This window comes from Mesocricetus auratus, unplaced genomic scaffold, assembly GCF_017639785.1.
Source record: "Mesocricetus auratus isolate SY011 unplaced genomic scaffold, BCM_Maur_2.0 Super-Scaffold_100676, whole genome shotgun sequence".
NCBI classification, from domain to species: domain Eukaryota; kingdom Metazoa; phylum Chordata; class Mammalia; order Rodentia; family Cricetidae; genus Mesocricetus; species Mesocricetus auratus.
The window spans coordinates 4,063,823-4,087,539 of NW_024429266.1; the positions used below are offsets into that span (position 1 = coordinate 4,063,823).

The 23,717-nt window shown below is 48.9% G+C and overlaps 1 protein-coding gene across 4 annotated transcripts in view; it reads left to right on the forward strand.

Annotated features, from left to right (window-relative positions):
- The window catches only part of Rps6kc1 (ribosomal protein S6 kinase C1), a 120,160-nt gene that overhangs the window by 75,933 nt on the left and 20,510 nt on the right, over positions 1 to 23,717 (forward strand). For all 4 annotated transcript variants that reach the window (XM_005082885.4, XM_013122638.3, XM_013122639.3 and 1 more), the window contains 4 exons: positions 6,596 to 6,643; positions 7,638 to 7,770; positions 15,282 to 16,811; positions 17,083 to 17,172. In XM_005082885.4, the coding sequence (XP_005082942.1) occupies positions 6,596 to 6,643; positions 7,638 to 7,770; positions 15,282 to 16,811; positions 17,083 to 17,172 (1,801 nt within the window). The remainder of the gene's footprint in view (positions 1 to 6,595; positions 6,644 to 7,637; positions 7,771 to 15,281; positions 16,812 to 17,082; positions 17,173 to 23,717) is intronic.

A 23,717-nucleotide genomic window follows, 5' to 3' on the forward strand; every position in this document is an offset into this window, starting at 1 on the left:
AGTGCTAACTTCCCACAGTTCCGGTAGATCCACTGTTTTCTACCTTGGAAGATCCTTCTGGATTAAATATGTGCTTGAAGAACTCAACGTGCCCCAAGGCCACTCTGCTTTGTCTGACGGAGCAGGTGACTTGTGACTCCTGTTCACAGGCCCGGCCGGCTTTGTGGGTTATGTGTTCACTTTCTAGGCTGGAAGAAAGTTCAAGCACAAAGAAAAGAAAGAAATTTAAAAATATTGTGGGTAAATCCTAGAAGTCTGATGCATTTGCTGCTGAAACAGCCTCTTGAGAGTTGGAGGGAGAGTGTCTTGGAGTTAGCTGAGTATCCTGGTCACACTTACTTTTCAGACTTCCATTCTCATCAGAGAACTTGTGGGAAGCCAGAGACATATGGCATCTGATGGAGCAGGAGAGGCGTCTTTTCCAGCGTGTTCTGGGGGCGCAGGCCCCGGCACTGAAACCCCCTGCGGAGTGCGGTGGCGCTCGTCTCTTGGTTTCAATGTTGCAGACAGTGTTCTGGACACATCATGGCTTGGTCCTGTGGTGCTTGTGAGACAGACTTAGAGGACCTGCCCTTTTCTCTGGTAGTTGAAGTGTTATAAGTGATGGCTTGTGAGAGTAGGCATGATCACCACTGTGTTACCGAGGACAGCGACGCTTTAATGTCCCAGCACAAGTCACGCAGAGCAGTCTTTCTCGCCTGAACTGTGAGGTAACTGGTGTGTAAATTTTCTGTAGGTTGTGTTTCTCTTCCTTTCTGAGGGTGTAGGGTTTTTTTGTGGGGGAAGAGAGCTAGAGGAAGGTGTCCCAGAGGTGTAACTTGCAGAATGCTCACTCAGATCTCACCCCGTGAACACTGTAAGTGGCTTGGTGACACTGGCCAGGCCTGGGCAGCCTTTGTCCAGGGTGACTCTCCTGAGTCTGTCTTAAACATGGAGTCCTACAAATTACCACCAAATGGAGGCAAAAATTTCCCTCCAAATTATTTGGTTAATTTTTCAGACTTCCAGACTTCTGATGTCAGCATTTAAATTAAATAAAAAGATCCAGGAATAGACAACAGTCCCACTTTTCCAGCTTGTGTCACCCTTTCGATGTGTGTGAGTGAGTGTGAGTGTGTGTGAGTGTGAGTGTGAATGTGTGAGGGAGCGTGTGAGAGTATGTGTGAGTGAGTGTTAGTGTGTGAGTGAGTGTGTAAGAGTGTGTGAGGGAGCATTTGTGAGTGAGTGAGTGTTAGTGTGTGAGTGAGTGTGAGTGAGTGTGAGTGAGTGTGTAAGAGTGTGTGAGGGAGCATTTGTGAGTGTGTGAGTGTTAGTGTGTGTACACGAGTGTGAGTGATTGTGTGCACATGTGTGTGAGTGTGAGCATGTGAGAGTGTGTGCATGAGTGAGTGTGAGTGACCGTGTGTGAGTATGTGTGTGTGTGTGTGTGTGTGTGGTCATTGTGCTACTGTGGGCAAAGACGGAGTAGCCCTTTCTGTTAGGCCATATGTCAATATAGTGCTGATATATAAGTGTGAAAAGTGAGAGCTATGCTAATTGTGTTCTTTCAGTAAGATATGCCATCCAAGGTAATTATTTCATGACAGTGTTAGTAATAGTACTTGTTTTATCATGCAATAAAAGATGGTTTTAGGAGCCTTTTATTGGAAAGACAATTGTATCAAATTAGTACAAATTAGATTTTTGTCTTTACAAAGGTGAGCAAACCTATGAGCAGTTTTAAAATTGCGTCTACAGATGAACAAACCCAGTTTGAGGGTTAAAGACGCTGTTATTTTTGTCCTTTATGCTGACAGCTCATTACAGATTGGCCACTGTTGGCACTAAAAGCATGCCTGGCTCCTTATGATCTCTGTGTGCCCGCCCGCCCGAGCGCGCCTATGATATTGATGCCATACTACTGTTCATTAAGGATTCGACTTCAGTGAGGCTGCAGCGTGTAAACGTGAGGAGATCCAGATGTTAAATGCAGCCGTTTCTCTTTGTGTACAGCGTATGGCTAATAATTTCCAAGTGGCTGAAGCTCTTGTTAGCAGGAGTGCTGGGGTGTTAAGAATGGAGCTATAAATAACTTTAAGAATGGAAGTTGAAGGTGTTTCTTTTAAAGACTCCTGTTAACTAAACATTATCGCCAAACAGATGGAGAGTACTCACCAGCCTGATGTTTTTAGGTCTAATTATATTATCACCAGCCCTATATGGCTCAGTTGAAGAGGTGTACCCAGAGGCCAATTTATAATCATTTAGGCAACACCTGCTTGGGAGAAATTGACAGTCAAAGGGCACATTTAAAAAAAACCACACATGTTTTTGTGTTTGTTACCCCAATGTGAACGCTGGCGAGTTGCAGACAAACTTGGTAGGAGCAGGAGGCCTGCACCAACCCTCCGCTTTCCCGACACGTCTGTCCATCTCATCTGTCCTTCTGTGGGATCTGTTCAGGCTTCATCCCCGCGGGTCACTCTGTCTGTCAGGCCGGTGGCTTCTGGTAAGGAAGTGAAGTTCTCTGGCCTTACCTTCACCCCGAGATGTCCCCCATCTCAAGCAAACGTGACTTTGCAAACAGAGAGCCTAGGATTGGCTCTCTAGGGAGTGACGTAGAGTTGTAAGCTGATGTAAAACCAGAAGAGACGCTAGGGTACAGATGCCTCCACAGAGAGAGCCCACAGCTGCGCGTCACCTTCCACGGGGAGGGGGCAACTGTGTGATTCACCTTCAGGGTCAAGGGCTATGAGTTTATTTCCATTCCTTGGAGAGCCTTTTTTTTTTTTTTTCCTGGAGAATGTGTTGGTGGCCCTGCTGGCAGGCAGTTAGGAAGGGACAGGTCTCCCCGTGTGTAAGTAACGAGAGCCCGAACCTTTGTGTGAACTCAGGGCCCACTGTGCCCTGTCTTTCAGTGTCTTCTGCCATTCTCTGCTCCTGAAAGGGTCAGGTCTGTCACCCCTGGTCTCTTTCATCTGACTGATGGGGAGCCACCTGGCTTCTGTCTTGTGCAGCTATGACAGTGACCTGTGACTTCCTGATGCCTTGTCCAGTGTTTCTGTTCTCAGTCCTTCATGGTAGCTCCTGTTTATTGAATGGGTGGCTTCCCCCCCCCCCCTGCCTTACAGCTCTGTCTCACATCTGCATTGCTCGTCCCTTGTTGGGCGCCTTTTGTCTCTTTGCTGCTTTCATACCTGCTCAGTGTCCCCAGTGCACACAGCTTTCTGAATTCCTGTGTCACAGCATGTTGTCTGCTCGTGCGCAGGGCCGTAAGCCGTGAGAGTGGGGGCGCTTGGAGCGCACTGTCCCTGTGCAGAGTCCCCCTCTTTGCTTGGTAGCTCTTTTGAGCAGGGTCATTTAATATTTTACAGTTGTTTTCTCACCTTCGAAATTTGTTGATTAGCAATGCACACTTGTTTGGGATGTTGAGTGATGTGGGATGTCCTTCTGTGTGTTGCTCTTATTGGTTGATGGATAAAGCTGTTTTGACCCATGGTCAGGCAAAATATAGCTAGGTGGCAAATCCAAACAAAGATTCTGAGAGAAGGAAGGCAGAGCTGAAGAGATGCCATGTAGCCGCTGAAGGGGTGACATGCCAGCACATTACTGGTAAGCCACAGCCTCGTGGTAATACACAGATTAATAGAAAATCATTTGTAAGAGAGAGCTAGCCAGTAGTAGGTCTGAGCCATTGGCCAGAGTGGTATTTCATATGCAGATTCGGGGACCCAGTGGGCAGGAGAGAAACTGGTCCAATGGGAGTGGGAGAGACAGAGGAAAATATCCAGCTACAGTCAAGAGTATTCCATGATTGAACTCTGCGAAGCCCAGTATGGTGCAGGATGTGAGGGGAAATTCCAGTGGGGTTGCTCTCATGCCTTGAGGTTGCGTCTTTGTGAGGAGGAATGCTCAGTTATAAGTCTTGGGTCCTGACTCCGTTTCCAAGCTCCATTCCCACGTTGTTGTCCACCTGCTGCATTCTTAGACTTGACCCTGTTAGCTTCGTGCTTACGGATTTCCTATGTCAAAGCAGAAACACCATTCCACCCGATTATCACATAGACAATCATGGCAGGCTTAGCTATCTGAAGACACTAAGCGTACTGTGTTAGAGTTGTGTATGTTACAGGCATGGCTGTCTGAAGACACTTAGCGTACTGTGTTAGAGTTGTGTATATTACAGGCATGGCTGTCTGAAGACAGTTAGCTTACTGTGTTAGAGTTGTGTATGTTACAGGCACGGCGCAGGCCTCCTGCCTGGCACGCTGCTTTCCTCACTGTGGTTGTGGAGGGCCTCTCCCCACGTGCACGCGCTAACCGGCTGCTGCCTCTGCCGTTGTTGGAATGAACAGTCTCCTTGCTGTGGTCAGCGGAGGGCTGCGCTTGCTTCTGGACTCTCTCTGAGCTTCTAGATGTGTCCTTATGGTTCTTGCCTGTGTGGGTGACTCCACATCTTAGCCAGGTAGTCCCTCTCATGATAGAAAGTACCCCCTATTACATACATCACTCTGTGCTTCCCATCTTTTTGTCAGGGTTTAGTCTTCACTTCTAGAAGTTCATGTGACTCAGCAGAACCCACCCAGACAACCCAGTGATGTGTCAGCTCTGCAATAATTACATCTGTCAAGTCCTTTCTTTCGTAGCACAGTCCACCCACAGAGGCTGGAGTGGGTTATGATCATTCCTGGGAACTATGACACTGTCTGTGACATGCCCTTAAGAAGTTTGACATCTGGTCGGGAGATGACAAATAAAAAATAAAACCAAATTGTAGAGTTTGAGATGCCATAATAGAAGCTAGTACCATGTGAAATGGGATTGCAAAGGGAGAGCCATGGGGGGAGAGAGAGAGAGAGAGAGAGAGAGAGAGAGAGAGAGAGAGAGAGAGAGAGAGAGAGAGAGAGAGAGAGAGAGAGAGAGATTTGAGTGGAATGTGGAAAGATGAGTAGCTGTGTGATAAGTGGCTTGGAGAACATTCCAGAGAAAAGCTGCACTAAGGTGATAGCAGTCATGGCCCTTGATGTACTTGTGAGGTCATCTCAGAGAGATTCTCATGTATGGTGGCGCCGTTGTCTTCTGTCATCCTAGGGTCACGTGCAGAGTGTCGGCCATGTGTGGAATAGGAATGGTTGTTGACAGGATTAGCATTGATTACCCATGGCTGACGTAGCAAATGCTTAACCGAGGTAGGTGGGAGGCGTCAAAAGAGCTCGGGGTGCAGTTGCCTCCTTGGCTTGGCTGCTGATGCTGCGGTTGGAGAATTGAGAGAGACCTAGAGCTTGGGTTGGGAACTCTGCAGGACATCCGGGAGGTATCTGTGTGAATAACATTCTGTGTGACACAGGACACAGGTTGCCTTAAACAATGCAGCTCAGGTGCCCAGGAGATTGTGAGCTGGAGAAGATGTCACGGCATTCTGTGACGTTTGTGTCTGGGATGGGACTTGCTGCCTCCAGCATTGCCTTCCCACCTCAGCCCCGTCTCTTCCCCTTCCAGCTCCATGCTGAACCGGCCACGTTTGCCGGCTGCCACTCATCACGTGGGGGCTGCTGGCTTCTGTCAGCCAGCTCTCTGAGGAGAAAAGTCCCAGTTGCAGTGTTTGCTGATTTCTGTGGTATAAATTCTCCCCGGAGTGACGCTGTGGTTGTTTGCTGGGCTAAGACGGTGCGTTTGCGACACTTAGGGGTCTGCAAAGCCTTGAATATTTGCTAACTGGACTTTGCGGCCTAATCTCTGCCATAGTTTTAGCAAAAAATAAGCCATATAATTGTGGGGGGATCTGTCCCTGTTTCCTTCTCCCAGGGTAGCAGGGGTGGCCACATTCAAATGGGCCGCGTGTAAGATGGTCCAGAGTGACACGGTGAACTGCTCTCACAAGACAAAGCCTTGGCTGCCATGAGGCCCGCAGAGCTGTGCAGCGCAGAGGGGAGCAGGGCAGGGGCAGAGCTGGTCCCTGGGTGGGTCGGGGGCATTAGTGGGAGGGGCGGGGCAGGACAGAGGTTGAGGGTCGAGTCAGCAGGATGTGCTGACTTGGAAAAGAGGAGGTAAGTTCTGGTGCAGCACCCTACGGATGCCCGAGATGGCAATAAAGGCTCAGCTACCGAGGTCACGTTAAGTGGGCTGCTAAGCGATTTTAGAAGAAAGTTGAGACTTCATCAATTTTAGTAAATTATGTCCCGTTTGCAACGTGAGAAAACTCTTTGACTGTCCGCTCCCCACCCCCACTACCGCCATCTTGATCGGGGTTTCCCTGCTCTGAGGCTGACCTAGAATTCCCAGGCCGGCTTTGTTCTCACTGCCCCTCAGCCACCGATTTCCAGATGCACCGGCCGCTTGTCCTCTCGCCTGGCGGTGGCCTGTACTTTTGAGACAGACATTTTAAAAATAAATCCAGGAAGCGCAGTGATGTTTCTATGCTGTGGCATTTTTTAGAAAGGGAAATTGTAATGAGATCTATTTTGGACAAGGCTGTTTGGGTCCTATGAATTAAGATTCTTAGAAAGTCTATCCAGATATTGGGTGAGCGTCAGAATCCCACCCCAACTCTTAGTTTCTCAAATTAAAGAGTTAATGTTTTATTATATTTTGTTAACTGCTTGTGTCTGTTGTGTAGGTTTTACTTGTAATGGACACAAGGACAGAACAGACCTTCATTTTAAAAGTAAGTAGAATTTGGATGTTTAGTGAATTTAAAAAATGACTTTCAAAAACTTAAACATGCTTTTGGAAGAAAAAGTAATATTTTTGCATGACATCTGAGTGTTTTATGTCATGGTGATCTATCTCACACAGTCAACAACATGTCATAGCTTCTATGTAGAAAGTTATATGTTAAAGAGTGTGCGATTCTAATGCACCCGAGAGCCAAGAGCCTTCAGGTTTTGTCTGTTGAGATTCGTGAGGATCACACTGGGTCTCCTTGGGTTCTGGCTTGCTCCTTGGTGAGAATTCAGTAATAATTAAAAGGATAACTCCAGTTTTGAAGTCGTTTTTTGTAAGGGATTATGATAGTATGTATTCCAGTATGTCGTGACTGAACATCCCCATGGCACCCAAAAAGGAAGCTGCTTGTCTTGGGCATCCCCTTTCTCTTGCTGGTCTAGCGTGACAGGCGGTCACATTGACAAGTGTGAAGCCTGCCTCTCTCTCTGAACATCCCATGCTACCATACCTAGCGACATTTACCCAGGCTTAAAACCAGGTGTAACACCAGGAAATGTATAAGTTTCGTCCTTCTGGAGGTTAGTCGGTCGTGTTTTGGAATTGAATTTAAAAGTTGCTGCTTCATCCAGGGCATGTCTGGTGTCTGAGAATGTGACTCAAACTGGTTAAAGTTGTACATAAGGAAAATCAAACTTAGAGGTCACAGAGAAATCACTGTATGTCATCCTGATGACTTAGTTTGAGAGCATCGCTAATAAAAACACTGACCCACGTAATTGATTTTAATGGCAGCTTTGTGGCATCTTCTGTTGTCTGGATTCACGCCAGATGCCATCAGCGGAGCCTCCAGGGACCGAGGGGCACAGAGCAGCAGATGAGTGGTTTCTCTGAAGCCCGAGTAACTCGGATAGATTAGCGTGGTTGATAAACACTGAGCGCAGCAGGCTCCAAAGGCAACTGTGGGTACAAGTGACCTTTTTGTTCTCTGTCAGGGTCTAAGGAAAAGCAGCGAGTGCAGCAGGAGCAGGAAGACCATCATCCCCCGCTGTGTGCCCAACATGGTGTGTCTGCACAAGTACATCATCTCGGAGGAGTCCGTGTTCCTTGTGCTGCAGCATGCCGAAGGTGGGTCGGTCGGTCGGTCTGACCGTGGCCGCGTGCAGGCGTCATGTCACCTGTCTTGTGCTCCAGTGTCTGTGGTGATGCTTGGCCCATGTCATTTCATAAGCACAGAGATGGGGGACCTGTCTTCTCACTCCTGCTCACCCGTGTCAGCACAGAGATGGGGACCTGCCTCCTCACTCCTGCTCACCCTCCTTACTGTGAATTTTGAGAGGAAAGGAGAACCCAGATGACCAGCCAGCTGCACCTGAACCGTGGGACAATCCTAATGTGTGCACTTTGCTCTGGAATTAACTGACATGATGAGAACTTTACTGTGAATGCATGCTGAGAGAGCTGGGTTTTATTTAGAGATTTAATTCTGTTCCCTTGTCTGCACTGAAAAGCTACACTTACGTTAGATGACTAAAAAAGCATCCCCTGCAGAATTAATTAATTGCTTCCTTTACAGGGAGGCAAGGGTGTTTGCTTAACATTTGACATTGTCTCATTTTTCTGATCTGAGCCTCACGCACACAGCCACGGGCGCCTCACGTGAGTACAAAGCGGAGGCGTGGGCTCTGCCTTCAGCCCCTTCCTAGGGAACAGGTGGCAGAAGGTACTGTACTGGTTTGGTTTTCCCTGTTCATGCCTGAATTTAAATAAATAGCCTCTTATTTAGGTGACCACAGCATGTAAATATGAATTCATTTAACATTGCCTTCTGGTGTCTAAACAGGCGTCCTTAAAATAATGAAAAAAACTTAAATTATTTCCCACATTTTATGAAGGTGTCTTACTTTTACATAGAAAATACAATACTTTATTTTACTAATAGGCATAACATTTGAATTTAATACCTTTTTCCCGGGAAAAAGAGGCACTGCTTTCTGGAATGAGGTCTCTCATGGTAGCTAATGCAAGATTTTTGATGGGGTAATAAAGTACTAATGTTGTTATTATGAAGTCCACACAAGATAACTACAGATGGAGGGAAGACCTCCATATGCAGTGTTTAATAGGAAATTCAGAGGGGCTCCATGGTCTCGCAGGTATTAAGAGAGTTAATTGTGTGTGTGAATTGGATAACTAATTCACCTTTGTTCAGACATTATAGACAGCTTTTATCTGAGGATACCAGTACATTACAGACATTATTGAATTAGAGGTCATGTCATCTGATAGCAAAATACAGCCACCTCTGGTGTGGAACAAAATAACTTGCGTAGTAATAATCCATAATAATTTAGAACAAGGTCAGTAGGATGAATGTAATTATGGTCAATATTCTATTACCAGGTGTGGATTATTCATGTTGGAGATTATCTGTGGCAAAGCTCCGACCCTCGCTTACCTCCACAGCTTGTGGCTTGCCTTCCTCCTCCTCCCGATTCCCCGTTACGCTTGTCTCCCTTCTGCCTCTCAGAACTGGGGCTGTCGCCGATGCTGCTTTAGCGTGGTGTCCAGGGCTAGCCCACTGACATCCGGTCTTCTTCTCTTGGAAGTCGTTTTGACCATGTCTTTGGTGTTGGCCGCGGGTGAGCAAACGGAAACAAGATGGAAGGCTGCCATGGACTTGTAAACCCAGGAGGAGTCTCTCCTTTAGTCTTTACGATGTTACGTACGTTAGTGCAGATACCAGTTCTTTTGCTGTTAGCAGACTGATTGGGCGTGCGCCGCATGGCGAGCTGTGTTTCCAGTGAGGAAAACATGGCAAGAGCTAACCCTTCCGGAGCTTCAGTTGCTGCTGTGACTCAGATAGGAGAAAACAAAGGACAAGAAAGTACTGGATACGAGTGGGGCCACAACTCTGACCCCAAGCCCAGGGTGACCCAGTGGTCACAATGAAGGGACTCTCTGAAATGGGGACATTTAAAAAGAGTTCTGAGTCGCAAACCCCCTGCCGTTCATTGCATGCAAGGTTCAGGCACAGGGACGGCGTGACGTAGGGCATCTGATGAACGGGAAAGGAGACTGTGGCTGTGTCTGTGGGTGAAGGACAGGGATGCTGAGGGCTGAGGAGAAGTGGGAGGAGTCTCACCCTGCAAAGGTCTCACTCTCACTCCATGAGCTCACTCACGGCCAGCCGTCCCAGAAGCAGGAGACGGCCACTCCTGATGCCAGCCCAGGTGACATGAGACAGGATCTCAAACAAACAAATCCAAAAAGGTCACTCCTTATTGTGTAGCAGTGGTGTCATAGTTTGCTTTCTGTTGCTATGACAAAAGCAGCTTGGAGAAGAAAGGGTTTGTTTGGTTCACATGTTTTGTTTATAGTGCATTGTGGAGGGGGCGACAGGGCAGGCCCTTGGGGCAGGAAATGAAGCAGAGGCAGTGGAGGGTGCTGCTCTCTGCCTTGCTCCTCAGGGCTGGCTCAGCCTGCTTTCTATAGAACCCGGGACCACCAGCCAGGGGTGGCCCCACCCACAATGGGCTGCACCTCCCAAATCAATCATTAATCAAGTAAGTACCTCACACACTGGCCTACATCTCCGTCTGTTGGAGGCCACCACTCATGTGACCTCCCCTTGCCCCTGCTGTGTCAGGGTTTACGTCAAGCTGACAAAGCCGGCCTGCACAGATGGGCTGAGGGAGCCAGGAGCCGAGCAGGGCCTGGGCAGAAGACGATGGTGTGGTCCTTGTGCATTTCCCGGGTCTGGCTCAAGCAGCGGAGTGAACTGGTTGATAGATAGCGTTGTGTGTTTTCCCACTGTGGGCCTTTCTGAGGTGCCTCCATGGACGAGGAAGTGGTGACAGTCCCGCAGTGGAAGGAGAGAGCCAGCTCCCGTAAGCTGTCCCCTCCCCCCCCAAATAATGACAGTGTTAGAGTTCTGCTGAACTTAGAGTAGTTATGACTCTCAGTTTTGGCTGCCCAGAACTAACAGAACCAGCTAGGATGTGCAGTCTCCCCCTCTCTGTTTTTACTTCATTCGGCTACAGGCTTCTTGAGAGCTTTCTGGGGGCATAGACGTGGTTCTAACCCAGCTGTAAGCAACACAGAAGAGTTTGCCTGTGTGGAGCACACGGTGTTTTAGATGGGGGCAGACAGCAACCACACACGCAGATGGAGAGAACGGGGAGAGCAGAGTGTCAAGGGATGGATGGGGGAGCTGTTCCCACGGCTGGCCACCGTACCAACCGAGAAGGAGCACTTGACGAGAGGACAGTGCGTGTTTGTGGGAAGAATGCCTTGGCAAGAGAGAACACGTACATAAGCCCGGAGCCAGGAGTATGCTTGGTGGGCGAGCAGCAGTAGGAGTCTGGGAAGCAGGGCCCATGATGTCTCGTGGGCCACCTTCACTGTCTGAAGAACCAGACTCCTTCTGTGACCAAGGCTGTCTTTGAACTTGTGATCCTCCTGCCTCAGCTCCACAGGCCTGAGGCACCGTGCCCATTATTTCTGTTTTTGTGTTTCAGTGTAAACTGATCTTACATGTTGCTTCTGGTCTGCTTGTCACCTTAGCAATGTACATTAGACACCTTTCTGAGCTCTTACAGAGCTGTGTTATAAAAGATTATGTATGTGTGTGGTGGCACACACCTGTCATCTCAGGCCTGCCTTGAGAGTCTCTCTGTCTCTGTCTCTGTCTCTGTCTCTCTCTGTCTCTCTCAATCTCAATCTTAATGTTCTCTGTGTGTAGTGATGCCCATAATCCCAGCATTTAGAAGGTTGAGGCAGGAGGATCATAACAGGTTCAAAGCCAGTCTGGAACACAGAATGAGGACTGGGCAGTGTGAGTGCTGTCTTGTCATTACCAGCTCTGTGACCTGGGGCACATGGCTTAGCCTTTCTGTGCCTCAGTTTCTTTGTTTGCAAAGAGACATAGTGGCTGTGCGCTCAGTAGGACCTACAGAAGATTACTGCTACATGGGTACAGCACTCAGGGAGGTAGGTGTGCGGTGAGCATGCGTGGCTGCAGAGTGGGTCTGCACATTTCCCATGATACAACTCTTTCCTTGCTCTGTGAACTGTTCTGTCACTTGCCTGTATGTATCTTTGCATTTTTTAAGAATTGTTTGTAGGGCAGATATCTTGATGTGGGAATTCCCAGGTCAAAGGTGACTTTTCCCATTACAATAGGATATCATCTGTGTTAAATCCAAGTTCTAATTCTTCTTAGCCAAATCCACATATTTATTGTGCAGTCTTGCAGGAAACCGATAAATTAAAATGAGAGGCAGAGGGGTTTAATTAAACTTTATGAATTGCTATTTTATAGCCGAAGATGGTTCAATAACTGCAATTTCCTATGCTTCAAAGGGGCTCAAAAGTATCACATATATGCTTGATGTGCTAGAATGATCAATATTTTGGGTATTCCCTATTCATGTTTGAGATTTAATGGACAACAGTTGTTTAGGTTAATGTTGTGGTCGTAATAATGTTGATGTTTGGGTATGTAAGTTGTTTGGTAGAGTTGGTTTTGGTTCTGAAGAAAGGAGAACACACTCAGTGATGTAGGAATGATGTGTTCTGGTTTTGGGATTCATGGTGAGCAGTTCAGGAGAGGATGTGCTCTGTACCGGGCTCTGCACCGAGCTCTGCTCCACACTGAATGCTAGGTTGCACTGGCCCCGAGGGAAGCTGGAGGAGCCCAGACAGCCCCTTCCCCTCCTCATGTTAAAGAAGTTGTGTGAGCCCAGAAGGTTCCACAAAGAAAGCACCAACAGTCACATTTAAGATTGTTACCCCATAGTGAAAACAATGGAAATTAAACGGGATGGCATGGTGATTAATAAAATGGCTAATTGCTAAGGTCTGGCACAGACCCCTTGCTGAAGGAGGTGCTGTGTTGTCCATTACATGCAGGGGGTGGGGGTGGGGTTATAGGCAGGGGCGGGGATTCTTCCTGAGCACCACAGCAGTCCGCACATGAACCTTAGAAACACCCTTGCTTCCCAGCCAGCTGCCGGTTGCATGGTGGTGACTTCAGGGCCTGTGCACCAGCTAGAGGCAGGGGGATAGAAATTCATGGCTTTCTCTTACACCTGACAGGTCCAGGCCAGGCCAGCCTGGGCTACAGGAGCCCTTTGTCCTCCTTTACTGAGCCCTGCCACTTGTGGGGTCCTGTCTTGATGATGTATTTAGAGTTGGCAGATGGTTTGTTATTTTAAATAATTCTTACAGTAAAAGACTGGCGACTATACAAATATCCACTAACAAAGGATTATTTAGCTGTGCGACCGTGCTGCACAATCATTTAAACTCATTTTCTTATGAAAATGTTGGTGGCACCATGTTAATTATGATTAAAAGCTTGAAAATAAAGGAATGGTTAGTAGTGTCTATCTTTGGTGGTGAGAGCAGAGATAGTGTTGGGGGTTTTGTGCCTCCTGTTTTTCTTATCCCCTTTGGCATTTGCTAAGAATCTTGTGGTAAAACCACATACAAGTTATCAAATAGGAAGAGTGTGTGACCCCTACACATAGCACAATCTGTACATATGAGTTATAAAACAGGATGAGCGTATGACTCCTCACATAACACAATCTGTACATATGAGTTATAAAATAGGAAGAGTGTGTAACCCCTACACATAACACAATCTGTACGTATAGACATTTTCACCAAAAGATTTTGAAAACCATTATACCTCTGTTTAATAAATATTTATTAAATGTTTTACATGCTAGGTAGAATTCTCTGTCTGTAGTTATAAAGACCTTGCTGTCTGAAAGGAGATCATGGAAATGGAATAGTATACAAGAGTCGTAGCAGCATGACGTAGAATGTTGGGAATGGTTTAAGAGGGAAGTACCAGTGTATGGGCTCAGAGAAAGCATCAGCCATGCCTGCTGAAGTGGTATAAAGAAGTTGGTTAAAAAAATAGTAAGTTCTGAAGGACCTTCAAGAATAGTGTGTTAAGTCACTGGTTGATTGTCGTGAAGGGACACCATGACCATGGCAGCTCAACTCTTATAAAGGAAAACATTCAACTGGGGACTTACTTACAGTTTCAGAGGTTAGTCCATTGTCATTATGGTGGTGAACACGGTGTCATGCATGCTGCTGTAGCAGTAGCTGAGTTACATCCTGATCCACAGGCAGCTCAGAGGAGGGAGGGAGGGAGGGAGGGAGGGAGAGAGAGAGAGAGAGAGAGAGAGAGAGAGAGAGAGAGAGAGAGAGAGAGAGAGAGAGAGAGAGAGAGAGAGAGAGAGAGAGAGAGGACTGTGACAGTCACAGACTGCACTGCTCTTCATTCTGGGAGCAGGGTAAGGTGATTTATGGCTTTCTTGAAGTCCTTGAAGTGAGTTGTGAAGTAGAAGCTTCTTGAATGGTTTGAGGACTTTATACCTGGGATCATTTGGTCATGATTATTTGTTTTGATCCAGCTCCCTTGGTGTATGATGCCCAACAGCAAATGAAAACTGATCTGAAAATTCACCCCCTTCATCTAAGTAGGGAGGCTTATTTTACCTCATTCTTTTAAAAATTACATTTATGTCTTGTGTGTGTGTGGGCCTGCACATTGTGGCGTGCACACAGAGGTCAGAGGGCAGAGGGCAGCAGCAGAAGTTGCTTCTCTCCTCCCCTGTGTGGGTCTCTGGCTCAGGCCATCAGACACGGCAGGAAGTTGCGCCCTCTCAACCGTCCTTAGTTCCTCTTCCCCGTTCTGGAAGCTGTCTCTGTCTTCACAGAGCAAGCGCTTGCAGCTCTACTTCCTGAGACTTTGGTACCAGATTTAATGACGTTTTCTTTGGTATGATGTTTAATTATTAAGTGTTTAATCCATCATGGTGTCTGTGATTTTTTAAAAAATGAAGATTCTAGATAGAAAACCTCTCTAATTCTGATTTTTGTAATGCTTGAATAAGAAGAAATCGACAGTAAAGCAGCTGTCTAGCCAGCACTGTAGGCGATATGTTGGGTTAGTTCATGTTCGTTTGGTGTCTGTGGTCCTAGTTTAGTTCTGTGACGTCAGTGGGCTCCCGGTCCAGAGGTGTGTGACAGAACACATTGTAACGGCGTTCTCACCTTCTGAGGAGCTGCCCAGCTAGTCTTTCCCAGGAGCTGGATTTGTCCGCACAAAGCACGTGACATTTTCCAGGGGTAGAAGAAAATAAAGTAACATGTCACTTAGGAAAGCATAATTATGTACCAGCTGCCAGCTCCCCCAGTTCTGGACTGGGCATTTTCCAAATTGCGTGCTACTGTTGATCACTTACACAGTGTACAGTTTTAGTAGCACCCGTGTCTCTGATGGACAGATTTGGGCCTAAGAGAAGAAAGATTCTAGCTTTGTGGGGATTACCATGAATTCCCTTTACAGGAAGAAATAGGTTGTAATTTTTTAAATAATTGCCATGCTTGTATCATACTCGTAGTAGTACTGAGCAGTAGTACTGAGCAGTAGTAAACTCTAAGAAGAACGTCACATTTTATTACATATCCCTGTCTGACAACACATCGGATCTTTGATATTAATGAGTTTATTGAATTATATTAGGCTAGTTATGATAATTATTTTTCCCTCCCCAGTGGCTAAAGTATCTACCAATTTGGAGAAGTTAATTCTTTGTTGTATTTGTTCACAGGTGGCAAACTCTGGTCATATATCAGTAAATTTCTCAACAGAAGTTCGCAAGAAAGCTTTGACGTCAAGGAAACGAAACCCCGCGTGCCTCACCGCGTTTACCTGCAGCAGCCAAGCGCCAGCCCTCCGGACAGCAGCAGCTTCGAGTCCAGAGGGAGCGACATGGGGGGCATGCTGCAGGTCCTGCCGGTGAAGACCAGTCTCACTCCAAGTTCTCAGGAGGACAGCAACCAGGAAGACGATGGCCAGGACAGCTCTCCCCGGTGGCCGGACTCGGGCTCCAGTTCGGAGGAGGAGTGCACCGCCGGCTACCTGACGCTGTGCAACGAGTACGGGCAGGAAAAGATAGACCTGGGGTCTCTGAACGAGGAGCCCATCGCGCTGCCTGGAGGAGGGGCGAGCGCCGACACCCAGGCTGCTCTGAGTCCCCTTGCTGGTGACAGGCCGAGCCCTAGCCGGCAGCTCAAGTTCTCCCCTGGAGACGAGGACCCCGAAGCAGCTTGTTTCCCTCAGACATCCGATTCCCTCACCATGTCGAAAAACAGCCCGATGGAGTTCTTTAGAATCGACAGTAAGGACAGCACAAGCGAACTCCTGGGGCTGGATTTTGGCGAGAAATTGCACGGTCTGAAACCAGAGCCCTTGAGAGCGCTCCTGACCCTGGCGGATGGAGAGGGGGGGGCGGAAGAAGCGCAGGACTCCATCAGCAGGGGCTCAGATGACTCCGTCCCCGTCATTTCGTTCAAAGAAGCAGCCTTTGAGGGCGTCTGCGGTGCAGAGGAAGGAAGGCCCGACCTGCTGGTGAACCTTCCCGGTGAGCCGCAGCCGACCAAAGAGGCCTCAGCAGCCGACCCCGCCAAGTTCGCCCAGGCCAGCACAGGCAGGCTGGAGAGCAAGCTGTTTGAAGCCCCGGATGTGCTATGCCTCCGGCTGAGTTCCGAACAGTGCCACGGCCCGGGAAAAGAAGACCCGGAGGAACCGGATGACCCCGCTGGCTCCCTGCCCTGTGGCGTGACTCCAAAGCACCAGGTTCAGGCAGGTCCCGGGGTGTTAGGCACGGCTGTTGATGACAGCAGCGCAGGAGGCCACTTTCTGTGGCCCAGGTCGGATCCCGAGTCGGAAGGGCTGGGGCGCGCTGAGGCCGCGGTCACCGCACGTGACGCGGGAGAAAGCCCGCCCCACGCTTCTAGTGCACACTCGGGTGCTAAGGGACGCGGTGCACACGCAGACACTGCCGCAGTGGAGGAGGTGTTACTGTTCACAGAGCAGGCCAAAGAGGAACCGAGCCCTCTATTTCAGAGAGACTCTGAGACCAAGGAGCAAAGTGTGCTCGCCCTGGGAGGAGAGAAGGAAATCCATCAGATCTTTGAGGACCTTGATAAGAAATTAGCAGCGAGCTCCAGGTTCCTCATCCCGGAGGGCTGCGTTCAGAGATGGGCAGCTGAAATGGTGGTAGCCCTTGATGCCCTGCACAGAGAGGGGATTGTGTGCCGCGATCTGAACCCAAACAACATCTTATTGAATGATGGAGGTCAGGAACTTTCGCAAATGCATTTCTTTTTATTCGCTGTTGCTTCCAATTAACTGAGTAGGCGTTTTATCTTGTAATTAGTATCTTCATTTCCTGTCTAGAGCTTCATTATCAGTGCGGCAAATTCACCCCCAGTAATAGCTTCTAGTACTTAATGATGCCATTATTCTTAATGATACTGTTTTTAGCTACAAAAGGAGTAATTACAGTTCGCTTCTGCAGAAAATGGAAGAGAAAAATGTTTTGATTTCTCCTGTCGTTTTGTTTTTAGGACACATTCAGCTAACGTATTTTAGCAGGTGGAGTGAGGTTGAAGATTCCTGTGACAGCGATGCCATAGCGAGAATGTACTGTGCCCCAGGTTAGAGCAATCTCCTCAAACGCTTCGCTTGAAAAGGTGGCTCGGCGGCTCTTATTTCTCTGTACAAGTTGTGTCTTTCACTGGCAGTTTGTGAATGTGTCGGGTCTGCTGCTGATCCGTTCTCTCAGCCCTCCAAAGAAGAGAAGTGGGGGGATTGAACTGCGTGTGTGTGTGTGCGCGCGTGTGTGTGCACGTGTGCTTGTGCACATGTGTGCACACTCACTGCCTGTTAAAAGCATTTGTGTATCTCTTGAACTGCATGTGTGTGTGCGTGCGCGTGCGCGCGCGAGCGTGTACGCGTGTATGCTTGTGCACATGTGTGCACACTCACTGCCTGTTAAAAGCATTTGTGTATCTCTTGAAACTCGTCGCGTTCTTTCAAGTGTCTTGAGCAAGGCCTTATGTCCCCTGAGCCTCTTCCCATGGGTGAATTTTATTAGGTTTTATTAAGATATGGGTGAAATTCCCCAGGCTACAGTGGATAAAATGTGTTCTCTTGATGCAGTGTGCCTTCAGGGGTGAACTACCCTGGAAGCTGAGAACACATTTTAAGATGTTCTATATTCGAGAGCATAATAAACATGTTCCCCCTACTTTAAAATGGCCCATGGAGCCAAACACCTGACTGAAGTCTCTCTTTACCCACTGCCTGCCATTTATGTTTTAACATATATTTAAGATGTATCACTGTGGCCATTAGGGCCCCTGTAGGCAGCCACAGCAAAGCATTTGATTAGACTTGGGTTACTCTCTTGTCAGTGCGGGCGGGTTCTGTTTAAATCCACTGCTTCCTCCAGCATCTCGAGCACCAAGTCTCGTAGGTGAGCATTGGGCTCATTACTGAACTGTCGGGTGTGTCAGCCGGCGGAGCAGACAGGACTCACTAGGTGCGTAGTCTTTGGTTTGTACTAGCTGACCTTCGTGTTGCTGCTAAGTTAGCTCGGTTTCCTAGGAAATGGTAATCAGGAACGAAAGAGCCTTATTATCCCTAGGGAAACCTTCCTTGTTAAGAGTAGCTTGGCTGAGGAAAGGTGAGTTTCAACCCATAATGCAAATCCTCAAACTTCGTACCCCAAACAACTGCTTGGGAGCGGATACTGTTATGTAGTTAATGGAGCACACACAAAAAAGTGTAGTGACATCAATTGATCTTGCATTCACAGGTGCCGCACTCTGATTTGGTACCAGCTAGCATGAATATGTTTATTAATTGCAGTGAATTTGGAAGTTTTAGGTCCACCTTAAACTTGGGAGACCCTGTGAGTAAAGTGTTCCGTCCTGAAGTGGGGTCCAGTGTGATGTGTGGGTTAGAGCTGAATGCCGTGGGTGTGTGCTGGTACCAGATGCCGTGGCTGTGGCTTCCGTTCTGAAAAGTGGCTGTTGGCCTATTTTGCCATCAGAGCACATCAAGGCCGCTCCTGAGAGCTTCCACGTGATGGGATAGAGCCATTCCATGTAAACTCTGGTTTCATGGGCTGACATACTTTTTTACCAGCTTCCGAGACCTGACTTCCTTTCTCTGGGAAGAGCACTCCCCACGTTTGGCCAGCAGGTGGCAGTGCACCACTAACGGACCCTCTCCTCTCCGCAGACTTCTTCCTGGTTGTTGTGCTTCGTCGTGTTTGGGGGGGGGGGTGTGCAGCCAAACTGTAGTCCAAAGAGAGGCTTTGCTGTGATTGTTTGCATGAAAGGACGGCACCTTGCAGCTGCTTAGCTGCTCAGTGTGTGGGCAGCAGGGAAGTCCCTCCAACCCTTGGGCAGATCAACTTTAGGGACAAGGAGAAGCAGGAGTACTCTCCCCCTTCCAGTTAACGTGACCTAAGCCTAGAGAGGCCAGCCCTCCACCTCGTAATCCGAAGGGGAGTGAGCTGCAGAGCCTCACTTAGAACTGAGCAGCCACAGTGCCTGTGAGTAGACAGTCTTCCTTCTCTCTGGGAGAGAGCAGTGCTAACGGGCCAGTATTTCCATGTGCACATGGCGGTCAGTAAACAGTCACCAGGCAGTAACTGCCCTCCTCTCCCGACCCTGACCTGAGCCAGTCACCGGAGCTGGATGAGCTCCTAGGAGTGCTCCGAAAGTGAAGGTCAGAGGGCGCTTGTACAGCTCCCCGCCCCTCCCCTCCCCCTTCCCGGGAACCCTGCGCACCCGTTTGTCCTAAAGCCTTCGCCCACCTGCCTGTATCCTTTTATCTTGTGGACGGTGTGCCTTGATATTTTGAGAAAAATTTCCAGTAACAGATTCGATTTACATGGACAGAAACTTGAGCAAATGCCAGACTAGCAGGGGGGCCATTATTCTGTTCTATAAATAAGTTTAGACCAGAAAACACTTGCAGAAACCTGGGAATCAACATGTTTTGGTCTAATTGAGGGGAAAAGCAAGATAGATAAATTTTGAAATGCAAACGATCACCTTCTGTTCTTAAAGAATCGCTTTTGCCAACTTTGTGATCTTAGATTTAAAGTCACAGGCCTCCAGCCATGTGGACTGCTGAGGCAGTTCAGGGCTCACAAGCTCTGCAGTGTAAAACTAAGAACTTAAAAAAGAAAGCAGACCCAGCAGCACAAAGACGGAGCCCGTGGTGCTCTCTGTCTACATCTGTGAAAAGCCAGCCCTGGGATGGCTGCAGCTGCAGCCCCATCAAGTGTCTTGAGACGACGAAGTCATGCATCACCCTGAGCCCGCTTCCAGGTTGAGGCACCCTCTCAGGTGCATGTCATTCCTCCGGTGATCTAGCAAGGGTTATTAAACAAACACCATTCGCGGCAAATGGGTTCCTTTCGTGCCACAGATACACGGGACGGAGGGCAGAAAGAGAAGACAGGAGAGCAGTGGTGTGCCAGGTAGGCAGAGGCTGTGCCGTTGAGTGGGTCCGCAGCACTGAGTGGGTCCGTAGCACTGAGTGGGTCCGTAGCACTGAGTGGGTCCGCAGCACTGAGTGGGTCTGCAGGGTCTGTAGCACTGAGTGGGTCCGCAGCACTGAGTGGGTCTGCAGGGTCTGTAGCACTGAGTGGGTCCGCAGCACTGAGTGGGACTGCAGCACTGAGTGGGTCTGCAGCACTGAGTGGGTCCGCAGCACTGAGTGGGTCCGCAGGGTCTGTAGCACTGAGTGGGACTGCAGCACTGAGTGGGACTGCAGCACTGAGTGGGACCACAGCACTGAGTGGGTCTGCAGGGTCTGTAGCACTGAGTGGGTCTGCAGCACTGAGTGGGTCCGCAGCACTGGGTGGGTCCGCAGCACTGGGTGGGTCCGCAGCACCGAGTGGGTCCACAGCTCTGTCCTCTGTCCAGGCACAGCTCCCGGACACGCTGGGAGACGTGATGGAGCAGAAGCCAGGGTGCTGCTCAGCTGTCTCCAGAGCACTTGCTTACAGCAACTCTGATTGTGTTCCCAAAGGTTGCAGAAACAGCAACTTCACCAAGTTTTTGACCCAAGGATTTGAAACATTTCTTCACGTAGTAGCATAGAATAAATTTTCATTACAGCATTTTTAGTGTAATAGAAAAATAAAATATGATGTTGGGGGCTATAGTCAAGGTTTTCTTAGCAGCGTTTTTCCATAGCAGTCTTGACTGTTACAGTCAAAGGCAGCTAGAGATAGAACTCACACTCACCCTGTGAAATACAAAGCCGGGCTGAAAATTGAGTGTACAGGCTCGCACAAGTGAGCAGGGCTAGCCACCTGTCGGTCCCTCAGCTAATAGCCTCACCCGCATTCCCGTCAGACTTAAGTACCCGTGTTCCCTCACTGTTATTTTCCACCCCATTATGAAGCTTCGATTCTAAATGCTTGAAAGTCGCATTGGTATTTCTTGCGGAACACCCTGAATTTACAGGTGAGTTTGTGTATGAGCTGAAGAAGCCCAACACACTTCTCACTGCAGCCCGTCTCCACGCTCCCACAGCGGCTTTGCTTCCTCGGTTAGGCGATTTCCCTTTTGCAAACAGCTCGAAGCTGAAGGTGAAACACAGAAAAGTCATGCTGGAAAGTGTCTGCAAAGCTCAGCGTAGAGCATGGCACTCATGGGATTGATTCCACCCCACGCCCTCAGCCCGTGGCAGGCAGTCCAGGGACGTACTTGGGGGCGCAGTCTCCCTTGAGCTCCTCCATGACACGCTCCCCTCCATTTCTTTCTTGTGCGCGTGGTGCTCAGCAGTGTTGTTAGGTGTTTGGTTTGAGAGTCATCCCAGGGACTCTCACCCAAGACCATCGGGTGCCTGTCCGGTAGAAGATTTAGATGCCCCTGAGTCAGTGACAGACCTGGGCTCACTCACTGCGTGGTCTTGGACGGGTCTTTTAAAACTCAACTTGATAGTAGTAAGTAGATTTGTTGAGTATAAATGTCATCTATGTTAACCACATTACACCCTTCTTATACAAAATTTAGTCCGAATTCAAGTTCATCTAGTGCAAAATCCCACCTAACAGTGGAGTTAAAAGAATAACTTTACTTGGACGACTTTTAAAGTATATATTTTTACTTACCTGTAGGGTTTGTATGTAAGCTATTTACTGTGGAAATGAGCAATTTATTGAGGACATTTTCATTTAGAGGTATGGGCCAGACACTTCTGAATGCACCAAAAGTTGAATGCTTGGTTCCCAGCAACAATGGGAATGATTCACAGAAGTGAGGTTTATTTAGATAGGAGAGTTCAGAGTCCTAGAGTGATTTCAGCAGACAGGAGCTAAATGAATGAATGAATGAATGAATGAATGAATGAATAAGCAGTGTGCTCAGAAGTAGTGAGGACACAGCAGGAAGTGGGATCATGGTCGTGGAGTCTTTTCCTGTCTTGGAGAAAGTGACGGAAGCCGCCAAGGCTCAGTTGTGTTTGTGGTGAAGATGGTGTGCGGACGTGAGTTTGTTGGTGTGATTTTCCCCAGAGCAAAACTTGATCAGCAGGTCCCAGGTCCATGGGTGTGTCTGTGTTTATTTCTGTGGTTGATCAAAGCTTACATCCTTTGCCGCCTGTTCTTGCTGTAAAGCCAATGTATTTCTTCCAAGGAGAGTAAACCGTCCAATTTCCAGGAAAGAATGTGGATTGCACGCGTTTTCTCCACCACATGCCAAAGCGAAGGGTTTCAGGTGAGAGGTCTTTCCTGACCCAGCGAGGAAGCCCTTGTGCTGCCAAGAGAGGAAAGAGTGCGGGTAGGCGGGCTTGGGGGTCTGCTGCCCTGGGCTTCTCCCAGGCCCAGATAGGAAGGGCAAGGGGCCTCACATGTGCCCTGACCTGCTCTGCCGCTTTCACCGAGTTGAGATCCCAATGCCTTGCTGTCACACTTGTCCTACTGGGCCGCCGCGTGACTTGTCTCCCAGCGAGAACAAGATGGGTGGGTACTGAAGACTCGGCTCCTGCCGTTTGGTGTCTTAGTGCTGTACTGGTCCGTGCACCCCAGGAAACACGCCAGCTGTTAGAATCAGGAGCTGCATGAGGGTGGTCAAAGGGAAGCGTCCACGCAGGAGCGGTGAAACTCCTTGCCTGTTTCTGGACGCTTCCACACACAGCCTGGCATTCGACGGTGGGGGCGATGGCACTCTGCTTTCTGTTCCGCAACCGAGAGTGTCCGTGCACAGAAAAAGGTTTATTTGGGCTTTTAGTTTTGGAGGTCCTAGCTCAGGCTTAGTTGCCCTGTTTCTGTATATCACGGCAGGACGTTGGGGGCCAGAAACCCCCCTCATGCCTGGATCCTGCAGCCCTCTTCGGGGACATGCCCCCAGTGACATAAAGACCTCCACCAGGCCTCAGCTCTTGAAAGTTCCTTGGCCTCCTGGTGCCAGGCTGGGGACTTTACTATCCGGACTTTGGACCCTTAGGAGGAGTTAATGTAACCTGGTGTTTTTGCCACCCCTTACTTTAGCGTTCTGGGGAGAGGTCCTGGGAAGCAGTAGCTGCGGAGGAACAGCAGCGCTTCTTACTGTGGCCCTGGAGAGAGGAAACGGGCTTTCGTTTGCCTCTGATTTAGCAGAGAAGACAGAACGCTGAGTCCCGGATTGTGTGTGTACACGCGTGTGTTCCGTGTGTGTGTGCGTGCGCGTGTGTGTGTGCGTGTGTGTGCACGCGTGTGTTCCGTGTGCATGCGTGCGCGTGTGTGTGCGTGTGCGTGTGTGTGCGCGTGCATGTGTGTGTGTGCGTGTGTGTGTATGTGCACGCATGTGCATGTACACACACGTGGAGGGAGACCAGAGGTTGTTAATCTGCTATGTTCCTCTCTTGCTTCCCACATTGTTTTTGAGACAGGGTCTTTCTGTGAATGTGGAACTTGCCGTTAGGCTACGTTGCCTGGCTAGGGAGCCTCTGGGTATCTTCCGGTTGTGTTCCCCGCTGCCCGCAGCGTGCCCGACTTTCAGAGGGTTTGGAGTTTCGAACTGAGGTCCTCGTATTTGTGCAGTGAGCACCGTACCCACTGGGCAGCGCTGCTGGCCCGCAATACTGGGTCTTAAGCACAGAGTCCTTCGGCCTGTGACAGCTACTTTCATCTAACCGTGGTTTTATCTCCTATAAAATCTTGTGTCTCGGTCTCCACGCCAAACTGAGGCCT